The sequence below is a fragment of the Microcaecilia unicolor genome, chromosome 10 (genome assembly GCF_901765095.1).
Source record: "Microcaecilia unicolor chromosome 10, aMicUni1.1, whole genome shotgun sequence".
NCBI lineage: Eukaryota > Metazoa > Chordata > Amphibia > Gymnophiona > Siphonopidae > Microcaecilia > Microcaecilia unicolor.
This window is the reverse complement of record NC_044040.1, coordinates 219,168,899-219,187,979: the sequence shown is the minus strand read 5'-3', so window position 1 is coordinate 219,187,979 and position 19,081 is coordinate 219,168,899. Positions and strand designations below refer to the sequence as shown.

At 47.3% G+C, this 19,081-nt stretch overlaps 2 protein-coding genes across 6 annotated transcripts in view; both read right to left on the bottom strand.

Annotated features, from left to right (window-relative positions):
• DVL3 (dishevelled segment polarity protein 3) overlaps window positions 1-1,814 on the bottom strand; it is a 49,868-nt gene extending 48,054 nt beyond the window's left edge. For 2 of the 5 annotated variants that reach the window (XM_030216252.1, XM_030216251.1), the window contains exon 1: window positions 1,477-1,814. In XM_030216252.1, the coding sequence (XP_030072112.1) occupies window positions 1,477-1,637 (161 nt within the window). In that variant the 5' untranslated portion in view covers window positions 1,638-1,814. The remainder of the gene's footprint in view (window positions 1-1,476) is intronic. The other 3 variants (XM_030216250.1, XM_030216249.1, XM_030216248.1) reach the window with 2 other exon arrangements.
• Window positions 1,815-13,030: 11,216 nt separating this feature from the next.
• EIF2B5 (eukaryotic translation initiation factor 2B subunit epsilon) overlaps window positions 13,031-19,081 on the bottom strand; it is a 46,419-nt gene continuing 40,368 nt past the window's right edge. Inside the window, exon 16 of the mRNA XM_030215790.1 lies at window positions 13,031-17,695. Coding sequence (XP_030071650.1) covers window positions 17,630-17,695 — 66 coding nt within the window. The 3' untranslated portion in view covers window positions 13,031-17,629. The remainder of the gene's footprint in view (window positions 17,696-19,081) is intronic.

Below are 19,081 nucleotides of genomic sequence, written 5' to 3'. Positions count from 1 at the left end.
ATTTGGGTTTCAGGAATGTTGCTACTCTTTGGGGTTCTGGAATGTTGCTACCATTTGGATTTCTGCCAGATACTTGTGACCTGGATTGGCCACTGTTGGAAGCAGAATACTGGGCTAGTTGGACAACTGGCCTGACCCAGTATGGCTATTCTCATGTTCTTATGAACTTATAATGAGCTCCAGAACCCGACTTGCTGGCGTTCGTTGTCACCACGTCACATTGTGTTATCGGAAAGGGAGCGCTGTCAAATTCCTGAGCAACAACCACCGCTGCATACTCTGTTTGAAAACCAGTGTCCAAGGAAGATGAAGGTCGTAATGCTGTGACACCAGAGACCAGCGGTTGAGAAGAGACTCTTGTAAAGGCTTCATATGAGCCCTTGCCCATGGCAAAATACAGCCAGCAAAGGACTTGAAGAAAATGGCTGGGGATCGTTTATTGTCAAATCTTCAATGTGACTCGACACAGATCATGTTTTGGTGACAGGGTCTGGCATCAGGTGCCTGATTGTTGTATGGAGAACATAGATCTAGACTCAAACTAGATCTATAACAAATGAATTATAAACCTTTCCTGGCTGAACATTCAATGTGAAATGTGAACCTTAACAGCTGCAAATCCAGCTAGGCATGAACAAATGCATCGAGGGATTCACCCGCCAAACACGAGGGAGGGCAACGCAGAGAGCCTTATCAGCCCACTTCCCCAGGTCTAAATGAGATCTCTTAGGAGCTGAAGGGGCAGTGGGGTGAGAAACCGAAGCACCCTGCAACAACTCCGACAGTTCCTGCTGGTTAGGGCTCTTCAACTTGGAAAAGAAATACGATGTCTATAAAAACCTTCAGAGCGGAACAGGTAAATGCAAATTGATTGTTTTAGTCTTTGAAAAAACAAATAAGCAGGGGACATGTAAAAGCAGTTAGCATAGTCTAGTATAAAAAAAGGAGTGAACAAACTCCTGAAAGAAAACCCATAAATCAATTCTAACACGACAGAACTGGGACAAGCAGCACAGACTATCATGTTTTGGGGATTTTACCAGGTATTTGTAAAATGAATTGGCCATTCTTAGAAACAGTGCACTGGGCTGTCAGTGATGGATGTGTCATTACCTCAGGTACAGACTCTAAGCCGCCCAGGGACTGGGAAGCACCTGAACTTGCCTTGAACTATAAATGAAAATGTCATCAGCTAAACGTTAATTCCCTTTCTTCCTTTTTGCTCTTCTTATTTTCTTCTAACAAGCCCTGGTTCAGCAGAGTTTTTAAGGGATTTGATGTGGTTTTGCAGCCCGTTCTAGACCACCAAGTTAATATGCGGGATGACACATCCCTCCAATTCTGTACTTTAGGCGTCCAGTCTGAAACGGAAATAGAACGTCTAACTGCAAGCGCTCAGTTTCATGGCCATAAAACTTTTAAAGATAACTTTGTTTCCACAGCCTGACACCCTCCCCGCCCCCTTCTGTCACTCACCCGAAGTCATCGTCCATAGACTTGAAGAAGAATTTGTAGTTGGGTTTGTTCAAAACAGCTTTAAAGTCGGCCAAAGTGACCCGCTCGGCAGCGATGGGCAGCTTCACCAGGTAGGGCGTCTCCTGCTCGTCCAGGTGGTAAATGATCTTCGTTTCCCCCATTGCTGCTCAGTCGACCCCCAAAACCACCAGAAAATGCATAAACGACCCCCGAAGTGCAAAGGCGCCTGTCTGGGGCTACGTGGCTCCGGCCCGCTAAGCCCCGAGGTGCCGTGGCTCGAGCCCGGCCGGGTCCGACAACTCCCCCCTCCGTCTCTCCGGCTGGCTGCCAGCTACGCGCGCAGGCGCGAGCGAGGAGAAACGTGCGCGCGACTTCTACGCCCCGCCCACAGCGCGAGAAGGACGCTCGCGAGCTTCCCCCGGGGCCGGCTGCAGCTTCTCTGCTCCACCCAGAACCCAGAAGGGGAAATGCACAGATTATATAAACACAGTCTGTAATGCTGAAATCAGTAACGCCATAGACTAACTGGAGCTTTGCACTTCACCTCCAGTTCTACATTACAGTTGCCAACTCAAATTCTTCCTCATTGAGCTTTGGAGTTGGAACCTCAGTCTGTGACACTCCAAAGTGGCCCTGAGCAGCTTGGATCAGCCAATTGGGTCTTTTCTGCCATCATTTATCTACGTCTGTATGTAATACCCAGTGCTATTCTGGTAAATGTTTAACAATGGACTCGCTCTCGCCGAAAAAACAAACCAGTCTCTGTCTTTATAACTTTATTGGTACACTGTAGCAACCAGTTTACAAATATCAAAATATACAATTCCATATGGCCATGCAACCTCTCGAAACTCACCCCTGTGTTAGCAAGTCTGGCTGAAATAAACATTATATTAGATCAGGAAAGGCACAGCCCTCATTTACTCTGGACATGAATTATTTTAATAAAAACTCTCAGACAGAACACAGTAAGATACAAGCACAGGCCAGCAGAACCTTAACCCTTCCCAGTCACGACATGATTTATGACATGGTTACAGCACTGTATAGTGCTTCAGAAATATTAAATAGTAATAATTGGTACCAGAATTTTCTTATACATTTTTTGTACATACACTCACAAGCTAAGAGTACTCAATGATTGAAAATGGCTAGCTGACCAGTTCTTGTTTGGTTTAATGGTTCCCTCACATTGATACTGGTCTATGCTGACAGCAATGTTAACAATCCAATTTTCCATATCTGACATGACAACATCAGGGGAATAAATGTTTTCCATCTCCTATCAAAAGCAAAGCCACTTTACACAATTAAGGAAACATTGACACATCTTTCCAAAGAGCTGCATCACTTTTCAGATGAACTTTTTCAGTTCATCAAAGTGCTACTCATCACAGGCTGAAGACAACTGAAGGTTTAAACTGTAATCTAAGCAAAATACCCCAAATGCACAGAAAAACAACCAGGACATGATCTCTGGAGCTGTGACAGCCTGCAGGCATGTTGTGCAAGCTCTGAACCCAGTGGAAAGGGATAAAAGCAGCAGCACACTATCAGCTTCTGTACTTTGTGAGAAATATGTACCTTGCTTGGGACATTGCCCGACCTCTTCTGTTGTTATCTGATTGAACCTTATTTTGGTTAAGTGGAATAAAAATGCCAGATTAGATTAGCAAACACTTCCAGTTGACACACTGCTTTCTTTCTTTTCTTGCTAGGATAAGTCTGCGCAGATTAGATAAAGTGTGAGATGTTTTAAAAAATATTTTATGAAGAAGAATACATGAGGTTTGAGGTGGTTTCTACAACAGAAATTCCAGCTCCAGAAAGGAAATGGGCCAAGACTCCGTTAACAGAATGTGCTTTGTTTTTCAGAAGCAGAGTTTACATATACTATCAATCCTAGAGCCAGACAAAGCATTTCACAATTACCCTCAGTAGGAGGGTCCACCAGATTGCCCCTACCCATATCTTTGCCCTTCCCTATGCCCCTATCTCATGGAAATCTTTAGTGTTGCCCAATGCAGCAACAGGAGGAAAAGTCAGCAGAAGGCCTGTGAGCTGGCCCATGGGCTCACTGTAAAGGAAACCCAAACAAGGGGGGGGGGGGAGGCCGACAGTCGCTCAAAAGTGCATGATTCAGGATAAGGTATCTTTCAAAGATATCACCAAAACAGGGAAGATAGGGTATCCTGATAGTGAGGTTGCAAAAGAGACCGTAGTAGACTAAGAGGCTCATTTTCAAAGCACTTAGCCTCCCAAATTTCCATAGAAACCTATGGAACTTAGCCTCCCGAAGTGCTTTGAAAATATGCCTCCAGGTGTCCTTAAATAAAAATCAGACAAAATATTGCAAATTAATACTGTCAAGTACTAAGCATGATGTAAATAGGAACAACAAACAGTTTGAAATGTCTATATGCGAATGCCAGGAGCCTAAGAAATAAGATGGGAGAGTTAGAATATATTGCACTAAATGAAAAATTAGATATAATAGGCATCTCTGAGACCTGGTGTAAGGAGGAAAACCAGTGGGACACTGTCATACCGGGGTACAAATTATATCGTAGTGATAGGGTGGATCGAATTGGTGGAGGGGTAGCATTGTATATTAACGAGATCCTTGAATCAAATAGATTGAAAATTCTGCAGGAAACAAAACACTTCTTTGAATCACTGTGGATTAAAATTCCATGTGTAAAGGGGAAAAGGATAGTGATAGGAGTGTACTACCGTCCGCCTGGCCAGGACGAACAGACGGATGCAGGAATGTTAAAGGAAATTAGGGACGCAAACAAACTGGGCAACACAATAATAATGGGTTATTTCAATTACCCCGATATTGACTGGGTAAATGTAACATCGGGGCACGCTAGGGAGGTAAAATTCCTTGATGAAATCAAGGACTGCTTTATGGAGCAGCTGGAACAGGAGCCGACGAGAGAAGGAAAAATTCTAGACATAGTCCTTAGTGGAGCGCATGATCTGGTGCAGGAGATAATGGTGCTGGGGCCGCTTGATAACAGTGATCATAATATGATTGGATTTGACATTAGCTTTGAAGTATACATAGGAAATCAAATATGTTAGCGTTTAACTTTAAAAAAAGGAGACTATTATAAAATGAGAAGAACAGTGAAAAAAAAACTTGAAGTGGTTGCGAGGGTGAAAAATTTACATCAGGCGTGGATGCTGTTCAAACACACCATCCTGGAAGCCCAGGCCAAATATATTCTACATATTAAAAAGGAGGACGGAAGACCAAACGACAGCCGGCATGGATAAAAAGTGAGGTGAAAGAAGCTATTACTACTACTACTATTTAGCATTTCTATAGCGCTACAAGGCATACGCAGCGCTGCACAAACATAGAAGAAAGACAGTCCCCGCTCAAAGAGCTTACAATCTAATAGACAAAAAATAAAGTAAGCAAATCAAATCAATTAATGTATACAGGAAGGAGGAGAGGAGGGTAGGTGGAGGCGAGTGGTTACGAGTCAAAAGTGGTTAGAGCTAAAAGAAAAGCCTTCAGAAAATGGAAGAAGGAACCAACTGAAAATAATAAGAAACAGCATAAGGAATATCAAGTCAAATGCAAAGTGCTGATAAGGAAGGCTAAGAGGGATTTCGAAAAAAGATTGCGTTGGAGGCAAAAACACATAGTAAAATTTTTTTTACGCATATTAAAAGCAGGAAGCCGGCAAAAGAATCAGTTGGACTGCTAGATCACCAAGGAGTAAAAGGGGCAATCAGGAAAGACAAAACCGTAGCAGAGAGATTAAATTAATTCTTTGCTTCGGTCTTCACCGAGAAAGACTTGGGTGGGATACCGGTGCTAAAAATGGTATTCAAAGCTGATGAGTCGGAGAAACTTAATGAATTCTCTGTAAACCTGGAGGATGTAATGGGGTAGTTCTACAAACTGAAGAGTAGCAAATCTCCTGGACCGGATGGTATTCATCCCAGAGTACTGATAGAACTGAAAAATGAGCTTGCGGAGCTATTGTTGGTAATATGTAATTTATCCTTAAAATCGAGCGTGGTACCGAAAGATTGGAGGGTGACCAATGGAACGCCCATTTTTTAAAAAGGTTCCTGAGGAGATCCAGGAAATTATAGACCGGTGAGTCTGATGTCGGTGCCGGGCAAAATGCTAGAGACTATCATGAAGAACAAAATTACAGAACATATTCAAAAGCAAGGATTAATGAGACAAAGTCAACATGGATTTAGTGAAGGGAAATCTTGTCTCACCAATCTACTACATTTCTTTGAAGGGGTGAACAAACATGTGGCTAAAGGTGAGCTGGTTGATATTGTGTATCTGGATTTTCAGAAGGCGTTTGACAAAGTACCTCATGAAAGACTCCAGAGGAAATTGGAGAGTCATGGGATAGGAGGTAGTGGATTAAAAACTGGTTAAAAGATAGAAAAACAGAGAGTAGGGTTAAATGGTCAGTATTCTCAATGGAGAAGGGTAGTTAGTGGGGTCCCCCAGGGGTCTGTGCTGGGACCGCTGCTTTTTAACATATTTATAAATGACCTAGAGATGGGATTAACTAGTGAGGTAATTACATTTGCTGATGACACAAAGTTATTCAAAGTCGTTAAATCGCGGGAGGATTGTGAACAATTACAAGAGGACCTTACGAGACTGGGAGTCTAAATGGCAGATGACGTTTAATGTGAGCAAGTACAAAGTGATGCACGTGGGAAAGAGGAACCCGAATTATAGCTACATCATGCAAGGTTCCATATTAGGAGTCACGGACCAAGAAAGGGATCTAGGTGTCGTCATTGATGATACGTTGAAACCTTCTGCTCAGTGTGCTGCTGCGGCTAAGAAAGCAAATAGAATGTTAGGTATTATTAGGAAAGGAATGGAAAACAAAAATGAGGATGTTATAATGCCTTCGTATCGCTTCATGGTGCGACCACACCTTGAATATTGTGTTCAATTCTGGTCGCCGCATCTCAAAAAAGATATAGTGGAATTAGAAAAGGTGCAGAGAATGGCAACGAAAATGATAAAGGGGATGGGACAACTTCCCTATGAGGAAGGCTAAAGCAGCTAGGGCTCTTCAGCTTGGAGAAAAGGCGGCTGAGGGGAGATATGACAGAGGTCTATAAAATAATGAGTGGGTTTGAACGGGTAGATGTGAAGCGTCTGTTTAAGCTTTCCAAAAATACTAGGACTAGGGGGCATGCAATGAAGCTACAATGTTGTAAATTTAAAACGAATTTGAGAAAATATTTCTTCACTCAACTAATTAAACTCTGGAATTCGTTGCCAGAGAATGTGGTAAAGGCAGTTAGCTTAGCGGAGTTTAAAAAATGTTTGGACGGCTTCCTAAAGGAAAAGTCCATAGACCATTAGTAAATGGACTTGGGGAAAATCCACTATTTCTGGGATAAGCAGTATAGGGTATGATACATACCTGTAGCAGTTGTTCTCCGAGGACAGCAGGCTGATTGTTCTCACGACTGGGTGACGTCCGCGGCAGCCCCCACCAACCGGAAATAAGCTTCGCGGGACGGTCAGCACGCAGGGCACGCCCACCGCGCATGCGCGGCCGTCTTCCCGCCCGTGCGCGACCGCTCCCGCCAGTTGAATGACTAGCAAAAAGTATGAAACACACAACTCCAAAGGGGAGGAGGGAGGGAAGGTGAGAACAATCAGCCTGCTGTCCTCGGAGAACAACTGCTACAGGTATGTATCATACCCTTTCTCCGAGGACAAGCAGGCTGCTTGTTCTCACGACTGGGGTATCCCTAGCTCTCAGGCTCACTCAAAACAAGAACCCAGGTCAATTAAACCTCGCAACGGCGAGGGTATAACAGAAATTGACCTACGAAGAACAACTAACTGAGAGTGCAGCCTGACCAGAATAAATTCGGGTCCTGGAGGGTGGAGTTGGATTTACACCCCAAACAGATTCTGCAGCACCGACTGCCCGAACCGACTGTCGCGTCGGGTATCCTGCTGGAGGCAGTAATGAGATGTGAATGTGTGGACAGATGACCACGTCGCAGCCTTGCAGATCTCTTCAATAGTGGCTGACTTCAAGTGGGCCACTGACGCTGCCATGGCTCGGACACTATGAGCCGTGACATGACCCTCAAGAGTCAGCCCAGCCTGGGCGTAAGTGAAGGAAATGCAATCTGCTAGCCAATTAGAGATGGTGCGTTTCCCGACAGCGACCCCTAGCCTGTTAGGGTCGAAAGAAACAAACAATTGGGCGGACTGTCTGTTGGGCTGTGTCCGCTCCAAGTAGAAGGCCAATGCTCTCTTGCAGTCCAATGTGTGCAACTGACGTTCAGCAGGGCGGGTATGCGGCCTGGGGAAGAATGTTGGCAAGACAATTGACTGGTTAAGATGGAACTCCGACACCACCTTCGGCAGGAACTTTGGGTGGGTGCGGAGCACTACTCTGTTGTGATGAAATTTGGTATATGGAGCATGAGCTACTAGGGCTTGAAGCTCACTGACCCTACGAGCTGAAGTAACTGCCACCAAGAAAATGACCTTCCAGGTCAAGTACTTCAGATGGCAGGTATTCAGTGGCTCAAAAGGAGGTTTCATCAGCTGGGTGAGGACGACGTTGAGATCCCATGACACAACAGGAGGCTTGATAGGGGGCTTTGACAAAAGCAAGCCTCTCATGAATCGAACGACTAAAGGCTCTCCAGAGATGGCTTTTCCTTCCACACGATAATGGTAAGCACTAATCGCACTAAGGTGATTCCTTACTGAGTTGGTCTTGAGGCCAGACTCTGATAAGTGCAGAAGGTATTCAAGCAGGTTCTGTGCAGGGCAAGAACGAGGTTCTAGGGCCATGCTCTCACACCACACGACAAACCTCCTCCACTTGAAAAAGTAACTCTTTTTAGTGGAATCCTTCCTAGAGGCAAGCAAGACCCGGGAGACACCCTCAGACAGACCCAACGCAGTGAAGTCTACGCCCTCAACATCCAGGCCGTGAGAGCCAGAGACTGAAGGTTGGGGTGCAGCAACGCTCCGTCGTTCTGCGAAATGAGAGTCGGAAAACACTCCAATCTCCACGGTTCTTCGGAGGACAACTCCAGAAGAAGAGGGAACCAGATCTGACGGGGCCAAAAGGGCGCGATCAGAATCATGGTGCCGCGGTCTTGCTTGAGCTTCAGTAAGGTCTTCCCCACCAAAGGTATGGGAGGATAAGCATACAGGAGGCCGGTCCCCCAATGGAGGAGAAAGGCATCCGACGCTAGCCTGCCGTGTGCCTGAAGTCTGGAACAGAACAGAGGCAGCTTGTGGTTGGTCTGAGAGGCGAAAAGGTCCACCGAGGGGGTGCCCCACGCTCGGAAGATCTTGCGTACCACTCTGGCATGGAGCGACCACTCGTGCGGTTGCATGACTCTGCTCAGTCTGTCGGCCAGACTGTTGTTTACCGCCTGCCAGGTACGTGGCTTGGAGGAGCATGCCGAACCGACACGCCCAACGCCACATCCCGACGGCCTCCTGGCACAGGGGGCGAGATCCGGTGCCCCCCTGCTTGTTGACGTAATACATTGCAACCTGATTGTCTGTCCGAATTTGGATAATTTGACAGGACAGCCGATCTCTGAAAGCCTTCAGTGCGTTCCAGATCGCTCGGAGCTCCAGGAGGTTGATCTGCAGATCCTTTTCCTGGAGGGACCACAGACCCTGAGTGTGGAGCCCATCGACATGGGCTCCCCACCCCAGGCGAGATGCATCCGTCGTCAGCACTTTCGTGGGCTGCGGAATTTGGAATGGGCGTCCCAGGATCAAATTGGTCCGGATGGTCCACCAGAGCAGTGAAGTGCGGCAACTGGTGGAGAGGCGGATGACATCTTCTAGATTCCCGGTGGCCTGGAACCACTGGGAAGCTAGGGTCCATTGAGCAGATCTCATGTGAAGACGAGCCATGGGAGTCACATGAACTGTGGAGGCCATATGACCCAGAAGTCTCAACATCTGCCGAGCTGTGATCTGCTGAGACGCTCTGGTCTGCGAAGCCAGGGTCAAGAGATTGGTGGCCCTCGCTTCGGGAAGGTAGGCCTGAGCTGTCTGGGAATTCAGCAGCGCTCCTATGAATTCCAGAGACTGAGTTGGCTGGAGATGGGACTTTGGGTAATTTATCACAAACCCCAGCAGCTCCAGAAGTTGGGTAGTGCACTGCATGGACCGGAGGGCTCCTGCCTCCGAGGTGTTCTTGACCAGCCAATCGTCGAGATATGGGAACACGTGCACTCCCAGCTTGCGTAGATAGGCCGCTACCACCACGAGGCACTTGGTAAACACTCGTGGGGCAGAGGCGAGCCCAAAGGGCAGCACACAATACTGAAAGTGCCGTGCGCCCAGTCGGAATCTGAGATACTGCCTGTGAGCTGGCAGTATCGGGATGTGAGTGTATGCGTCCTTTAAATCCAGGGAACATAGCCAATCGTTTTTCTGAATCATTGGCAGAAGGGTGCCCAAGGAAAGCATCCTGAACTTTCTTTGACCAGGAATTTGTTCAGGCCTCTCAGGTCTAGGATGGGACGCATCCCCCCTGTTTTCTTTTCCACAAGGAAGTACCTGGAATAGAATCCCTGCCCTTCCTGCCCGGGTGGTACGGGCTCGACCGCATTGGCGCTGAGAAGGGCGGAGAGTTCCTCTGCAAGTACCTGCTTGTGAAGGGAGCTGAAAGACTGAGCTCCCGGAGGACAATTTGGAGGCAGGGATGCCAAATTTAGGGCGTATCCGCACCGCACTATTTGGAGAACCCACTGGTCGGAGGTTATGAGAGGCCACCTTTGGTGAAAAATTTTTAACCTCCCTCCGACCGGCAGATCGTCCGGTACGGACACTTGTAGGGCGGCTATGTTCCCGTGGATCCAGTCAAAAGCCCGTCCCCGGCTTTTGCTGTGGAGGCGCAGGGGGCTGCTTAGGCGCACGCTGTTGACGAGAACGAGCGCGCTGGGGCTGTCCCTGTGCCTGACGAGGCCTTCGGGCCGGCTGGTTGTACCTACGCTTTGCAAAAGAATAGGGTGCAGCCTGCCGTGCCCGGGAAAAACGCCCACCCGTGGGGGCGGGTGCTGAAGGCGCCCGGTGGGAGAGCTTGTCGAGAGCGGTTTCCCGCTGATGCAGTTGGTCCACCATCTGCTCGACCTTCTCACCGAAAATGTTATCCCCCCGGCAAGGGACGTCAGCCAGTCTCTGCTGGGTGCGGTTGTCCAGGTCAGAGGCACGCAGCCATGAGAGCCTGCGCATCACTATACCTTGGGCCGCAGCACGAGATGCCACGTCACAGGTGTCAAAATGCCCCCTGGACAGGAACTTTCTGCACGCCTTCAGCTGCCTGACCACCTCCTGATAAGGCCTGGACTGCTCCGGCGGGAGCTTATCGACCAGGTCCGCCAGCTGTTGCACATTGGTCCGCATGTGGATGCTCATATAGAGCAGGTAAGATTGGATGCGGGTCACGAGCATGGAGGATTGGTAGGCCTTCCTCCCAAATGAGTCCAGAGTGCGAGACTCCCGCCCCGGGGGCGCCGAGGCGGTATCCCTCGAACTCCGTGCCCTCTTGAGAGCAGAATCCACGACCGCTGAGTCATGGGGCAACTGGGGCCGCATGAGCTCTGGGTCAGAGTGGATCCTGTACTGGGACTCTGCTTTCTTGGGAATGGTGGGATTAGTTAGTGGTCGCACCCAGTTCCGGAGCAGCGTCTCCTTCAGGACATTGTGCAGCGGTACCGTGGAGGACTCTCTAGGTGGTGATGGATAGTCGAGGACCTCGAGCATCTCGGCCCTCGGCTCTTCCACAGAGACCACGGGAAAGGGAATGCTTATAGACATATCCCGCACAAAGGAGGCAAAGGAGAGACTCTCAGGAGGTGAGAGCTTCCTCTCCGGTGACGGCGTGGGGTCCGAGGGAAGGCCTGTAGACTCCTCGGAGGAGAAATATCTCGGGTCCTCCTCTTCCCCCCACGAGTCCTCGTCCTCGGTATCGGACATTAGCTCATGTAGCTGAGTCCGGTACCGGGCCCGGCTCGACGTCGAGGCACCAAGGTCTCGGTGTCGTCGAGCGGTGGACTCCCGCGCCGGCGGGGACGGAGCTCCCTCCATCGACGTCGACGGGGACTCCACCTGCGTGGCTGTCGAGACCGGCACCGCAAGCGGCGGCGGTGTCGACTGCCCCGGCGCCGGGCTAGAGCTCGCCGGCGCCACAGTCATCGGCGCCGGGGGCGCAAGCACCCCCGGCGCCGGCACAGCCTGGCGCATCAGCCCTTCCAGGATCCCCGGAAGGATGGCTCTGAGGCACTCGTCCAGGCCCGCTGCCGGGAAAGGCGGTGGGGCCGGTAAGGGTGTCGGTGCCGGAAGCTGCTGGGGGCCAGGAGATGGCACCGAGGTGCCGGAACCCCGACGCGTCGGTACCTCCACCACCGACGGAGATCTCTCCTCTCTGCGATGACGCTTCGGCGTCGACTCCTCTTCAGGGTGCACCGAGGGCTCCCGGTGACGGCGCTTCTTGTCTTTTTTCCGGTGCACGTCACCGGTGCCGGAGGGCATGGAGGAGGAGGAGGTCGATCCCCCTCGGTCTCGGGGTACCGGGTCCGACAGGGTTCGGTCCCGTGGCTCACGAGTTGAGGGAGTGACCGGGGCCGACTGCCCACGCGGTCTCTCTACCCCACTCACGCCGGCGGACCGGCGGGCCGACGGGACCTGTTCTCCTGGGGTCGCTGCCATCGGTGCCGATGTCTCGGGCATCGATACCGGTACCGAAGAACCGGCCTTCGATACCGATGCCGTCGAGGTCGACGTCGAGGGGCCGGCGCAAGTTCCAAAAAGACGGTCCCGCAGAACTTGCCTCGCAACCTGAGTCCGTTTCCGGAGACCGAGACACAAAACGCACGACTTGAGATTGTGCTCCGGCCCGAGGCACTGGAGGCACCAAGCGTGGGTGTCGGTCTGCGAGATCGGCCGGCCGCAGCGACCACACTTTTTAAATCCACTCGGGACCTTCGAGGACATCGACGGAAAAATCGCGTCGGCGAAGTCAAAGTCGGCAATGGTGGCTAAAATCACACCACGAAAATTGTAACCGACCGAGCGGCCACTAGGCCGCAACGAGGCGTCCCCGCTAGAAAGCGAGGGAAAAGAAGGAGCGCGTGCTCCACACACGCAAAATTCTTTTTTTTTTTTTTTTTTTTTTTTTTTTAAAAGAGAAAGAAGAAAAAGAAGAGGCCGAACAGGCCAAAAGCGACGATCCGCGTAAACGCGGTCGAAAAAATCCGGCGGCTGAAACGAGAGAGAGGGGAAAAACACAACTCTCTCAGTCGCGGAAAAAAAGTAACTGGCGGGAGCGGTCGCGCACGGGCGGGAAGACGGCCCGCGCATGCGCGGTGGGCGTGCCCTGCGTGCTGACCGTCCCGCGAAGCTTATTTCCGGTTGGTGGGGGCTGCCGCGGACGTCACCCAGTCGTGAGAACAAGCAGCCTGCTTGTCCTCGGAGAAAAAATGTTTTGTACTTTTTTGGGATCTTGCCAGGTATGTGACCTGGATTGGCCACTGTTGGAAACAGGATGCTGGGCTTGATGGACCTTTGGTCTTTCCCAGTATGGCAATACTTATGTACAGCATCTCTACCAGGGCTATGAGCATGCATCCGTGCCCAGGCCTCACACTAAATTTTTCCTGTTGCTGCTGTGGACAATATCTGAAGATCAGAGCAAGCGGTTTATAATTTTTTAGCACCGTCCTTATGGCAGCAGCAAATGTTGGCACGAGAGTCAGACCTTTAAATTTTAGATTGAGCATGTTGCCTGACCCCACTCCTCCTGTGGAATCAAGAGGAGCAACTGGTCCAGGGGACTGCTCTCTCCCTCTGCGGACCTTGTATGGAGCTTGCAGATTAGGGGAGCAGAGAAAGGATCATGGTATTTTCATAAGAACACAAGAATTGTCAAGCCCAGTATCCCATTTGCAACAGTGTCAATCCAGTTCACAAGTATCTGACCGTAGATATTTTCCTGCAATTTGTTTTAAGCTACTTAGTAACCTGATGGCGTGGACCCTTATCTTTGTACTTTTTGAAAGAGTAAACAACCAATTTGCACCGACTCATTCCGCTCCACTCAAGACACAGCTGCCATATTACCCATTCCAGGAGGGAGACTTTTTGGCTGGTATTTGATGTCTGTCAACCTCATGCTGGTGCATTATGGGACCTGCAGTACCGATTTCATTGGATAAAATCACATACTTCAAATACTACACTGCTTTGGGATGTAAGTTTAAAATCCAGGACTGACCAAGAAATCGTCCTCCTGGAATGGGGAACTTGGCAGCGCGCTCTCTCTCTCATCTCTTTTCCAAGCTGAAGAGCTCCAACCTCTTTAAGCCTTTCCTTCTTCATAGGGAAGTCGTCCCATCCCCTTTATCATTTTGGTCAGCAGTCTCTGCACCTTTCCTGATTCCACTGTATCTTGTTTGAGATCCAGTGACTACCCGAAGTGTGGTGACATCATGGGGGTGCACAAGAGACATTCTGCTATTCTATGCTTTAATCTCTATTCCTGGCCTAATAGTCTATTTGCTTTTTTGGCTGCCACACACTGAACACAAGACGTCATCATATTTTCTTCCTGGGTGGTGATGTCTAATGTGGACCCCAACAGCATGTAGCTAGAATTTGGATTGTTCTCTCCTACGAACATCACTTTGCACTTGTCCACATTAAATTTCATCTCTTACTTGGCTGCCCAGTCCCCCAAGGCCCTACTGCATTTCTCAATATCTACTTGTGATCTAACAACTTTAAATACATTTTGTGTCATCTACAACTCTGATCATCATACTTGTTCCCATTTCAGGTTCATTTATAAACATGTTGAAAAGTACTGGTCCCAGGACGACTCCTCCTTTCACCCTTGAGGAAACTGACCATTTAGTTCTACTCTGTTTTCTACCCTTTCAGCAGTTTTTCCTCCACAACAGACATTGCCTCATATTCTCATGACTTTTCCTCAGGAATTTTCCATGAGATACTTTGTCAAACATTTCTGAAAATCTAGATATATTACTGTATAGCATGCTGTTCAACTATATCCACAGGTTTAGTCATGTCTTCAAAAAATAACAGCAGAGTGGTAAGGTATGACTTCTCTATGCTAAAACAATTTGCAGAGTGGAAGAAATGAGTAAATACTATACAAAAGTCAGAGCAAATTCAGTTCCCTCAAAAATCACAGGAAGCAATAGTGTTTCAATCTAAACAGATGGAAAAGTGGAAGGAAAAAGCCTGAAAGGAGCTTCAGGACATTCAAAACCTTCAGAGCTATAGAACTTTCATCACAAAACCTTCCTGAACAATCATCTTCGTGCTATAACAAGTCCCATAATGCCAACTTAAGTGCACTCTTAGGAATCCCAGATGGCAGTAGCCTGAAGCAGCACAGCGAAACGCTGGCCACTGTTGGTTGTCGTTATGAGACTTGGCTTGTTATAGCACGAAAATGGCTCACAGCAAGATCACCACTTGAGCAGAGTTCTTAAGGATAAGCGATATTCCTATTTATGCTTATGAAAGTGGACTTCATTCATTACCGTATATTACAGATGGTTGGTTCAAGGTTTTTATGTCTATGATGAAAGTTTTATCTCTGAAGGTTTTGAATGACCTGGAGCTCCTTTCAGGCTGTTTCCTTCCATGTTTCTGTTTAGATTGAAATATTATTGCTTCCTTATCTTTTTTGAGGGACCTGAATTTCCCTATCCTAAATCCATGTTATTTTTGTTCCACTAAACCAAGACTATCTATGTGTACAGTAATTTAGTTCTTTATAATAGTTTCTACTATTTTGTATGGCCCTGACTCCTCAACGTTTCTCAGATCACCCTGGAACCCTTTTTAAAAATCGATGTTACATTGATCACCCTCCAAACTTCAAGTACTATAGATGATTTTAGCGTGAGTTTACAAATTACTAACAGTAGGTCTGCAATTTCATTTTGGAATTCTTGCTTGTGTACCATCTGGCTCAGGTTATTTGCTACTCTAGTTTGTCAATGCGTTCTATTACATCAAACAGATTTGCTGAGATTTGTTTCAGCTCCTCCAAATCATAGCAATGAAATATCATTTTCTGGCATGGATATACCCTTTCTATCATTTTTAGTAAAGGACGAAGGAAAGAATTTAGTCTCTCCGCTATGGCTTTATATTCCTTAAGTTCTCCTTTTACCACTTGATTATCTAATGGTCCAAATGTACCTGATACGATTTCTGAGTTTTTACCCTTACAGTCAGCCTCTTTTCAAATTCTCTCTTTACCTGCCTTATCAATGCTTTGCATCTTACTTGCTAAGTGACATAGTATATGACGGCAGATAAAGACCCACATGGCCGTCTAGTCACCCAATAAAGCGGCCAGAGCCACCACACCTGCCACTCTATGCAGGTTACACTCCATCATGATCAAATGCTGACGTAACAAATAGGGCAGTCACACAATCATGGAAGACTGGTCGTATAAGTCACATTCATTGTCAATACTTGATTAAACCAGCATGCCAACAACATTGCAAACTGACATTTTACCCACTATCACCTTTAAGTGAATGTGACACAAACAATTCACACTTGTTCTTCACCTGTTCCTGCTATCTTCAGGTCTCAAGCTGCAAAGTCTGCCCAACGCTGGTCCTACTTCTCAATCGCTGGAGTTGCCATCAGAATCCACTCCTCTCCATCCATAACTGGGACAGAGACTGTCAAAGTCTGCGCCATTTTGCCACATTTGTAACACTGACCATAGAAGTCTGCCCAGTACTGGAACTGCCATCTAAGCACCGAAAAGGTTTTCTTTTGATGTCTAATGCTTCTTCATCTGGATCCAGTTTCCGAAAGATGTTCTTTTAAGCTATAATAGTCTCTTTCATCTCACCTTTTAACCATGCCAGCTGTTGCTGGTCTGGGCTTCCAAGATGCCATTTTTCAACAGTACCTTCACTTACTGTCAACTCGTTAACCACTGCAGCAATTCCTTATAGTTTCTTCTAGCATAGAATCCCATCAGAAAATTAAATGCTAATGCAACAGATTTCCTTAATGTCCTCCCTCCAGTAATTAAGTCAAGCTTCATTATGTTATGATCACCATTGCCAAGCAGCCCCAACACTATTACTTTTCACACCAAATCCTATGTCCCACTACGGACTACGTACTGAACCACATACTCAATAAAGCAGTCATTTCTTTTATCTAGAAACTTTACCTCTTTAGCTTGGCCAATTCTGAAATGTATCCAGTCAATATTACAGTAATTGAAATCACCCATTGTGTTGCCAAATTGGTTAGTTTTCCTGATTTCTGGTAGCATTTCATCATGGCCAGTCGGACGGCTGTATAACTCCACTACTATTCTCTTACTCTTCACACATGGAATAAAGACTCCACATTGCATTTTGTTTCCTGCAGAGCTTTTAATCTGTTTGACTCACCCTCTACCAATTTGATCCTCCCTATCATTGCGATATAATTTGCACTGACATTAGTGTTCCAGTAGTTATCCTTTTCCCAGGAGTTCTCTGATATTCCTATTATCTCTACCTCTTTGCTTAGTGCTTAATTCTCCCATCTTATTTTTTAGACTTCTAACATTTGTATACAGACATTTCAAGCTACGAGTTTTGTTTTTATTTACAATGCACTTGGCAGTTATTTCACTCGTACACTGAAAACTCTCCCCTCATAGAAGATGCTCTGTTTGCTCCAGAGGATGCAAGTAATTAAACACCTACCTACATCGGAACTGTAAAACGTTCAGAGTCACTCAACTGGAATGGCAAAGTGCTCAGACATTCTTACAGAAATAAGATGTTGTCATGCTTTCATTGTGATCTATCCAGAAACCCAAGATGATGTCACCAAGTTAAGGCGAGCATTGTGTCTAGTTAGTCCCTCAAATATACTCGCTTAACTTTTCAATACTAGATTGTGATTTCATCCTGTTTCAGTTTTAAAAATGGAATATCGAAGGCAGCTGCAAGTAGCTGAGGGTATGGAGATGGAACTGCTGGCCAGAGCCAAGACTCCAGCTTCCAAATGTGTATATAACATGCTGGCATGGGACTGCCATGGTACAGAGAGGTCCTTTGTCAGCAAGTCAGCTCAGGCTTCTTCTCCCTCTGATGACTCTTCCTCTGCTTCCTCCAGCCACTGGATGAACTTCTGAAGCTGTCAGTAATGAGAAACAAATACACAAGAATTACTGGAATTTACACATTTCTTGGTATTTCTCTCTCAATCGGAACCAGGGCTGGGATCTGGCACAATAAGCCTCCATTCACAATTTGGTGCAGATTTTTCCCTTGTTTTAAATCCCCTGCCATTCAATACAGAGACAAGGCCCTAAAATTTTGGACCATAAAACACCACTCGGAGTTACTACTACCTGATGAACAGGACTCCCTCCCACAAGGAGAGTGATCCACAGAACACAAGTCCCATGTCCTCCATCAGGACCAGCCCAAGATTTTATACATCAAGTACTCAGCACTCAAACTTTGTACCTTCCTCTACAAACTGGCAGATGACAAGGAAAATGGGGTTTCAAGTAAAAAGTGTAAGAAATATCTGAGCTGGCGATGTGCTGATTTAGTGCTTTCGGCTGATAGGGCAGTAGACTACAGTTCCGTGCTCACTTCAGAGAGCAGGTGGCTAAAGGAAAGACCTATAATAACGAAGAGTGGCAAGTGAGGGACAGACAAAACACAATGCTGGAACTTTAAGGTTTGTGACATTACAAGGAAGCAGCAAAAGAAAAAAAAAAAACCACACACTACTTGGCCTAGCTGGTTCCTTCCACGGCTGGGCTAATCGTACCCTAAGCCTTGTAGCCACCACCACACACCAAAGCAATACAGATTTGGAAAATTTGGGGAGGACTTATTTATTAATGGCAGAATTGGGGATCACCATTTATTAAAGCTGGGAATGAGCAATGGAAAGAATTTCCCTACTTGGACCTGGCTGCCACTGTCATACTGTATCCTGGGCTTAGCAAGGAATCTTCTTTAATTTCCTAACCCTCTAAGCTAGAGTTTCCAAACCAGTGCTGTCTGCAGACCACATCAGGTGTGTGTTCTGCCCCCATATTCATGGTGGCAAGGTGCATTGTTATGTATATTTTGTATGAGTATTATCGGCATTCACTTGCATGGTCTATCTATTAACCACCTTTATGAAGAAATTCACCCATCAGGTGTAACAGACAGCACTGTGTACTGGGGTTTCCCCCCCATAGTTTGCCATATCCTGTGATTGACTCCTTGTAAGCTGTCCCTATTGGCTCATAGGTCTGAGCTAGGGCCAGCTCTCCCTCCTTGCCCCTGCGGGCTGTGTGAGTGCCCTGTCTTCCTAGCAGCTGTTCTAGGGGCTGATCCCTCCCTAATCTACTGTAATTCCATCAAGAGTTTTCCCCATCTGCTCAAGACATTCCCCTTTTATTTATCCCGAGTTTCTCCTCCTTATTTCCTTTGCGAGTTACAGCTTTTCCTCTCAGCATGACTGAGGTTCTGACCATCTCCTGGCCTTTGGGGTGGCTAGATGCAGACTCTATTG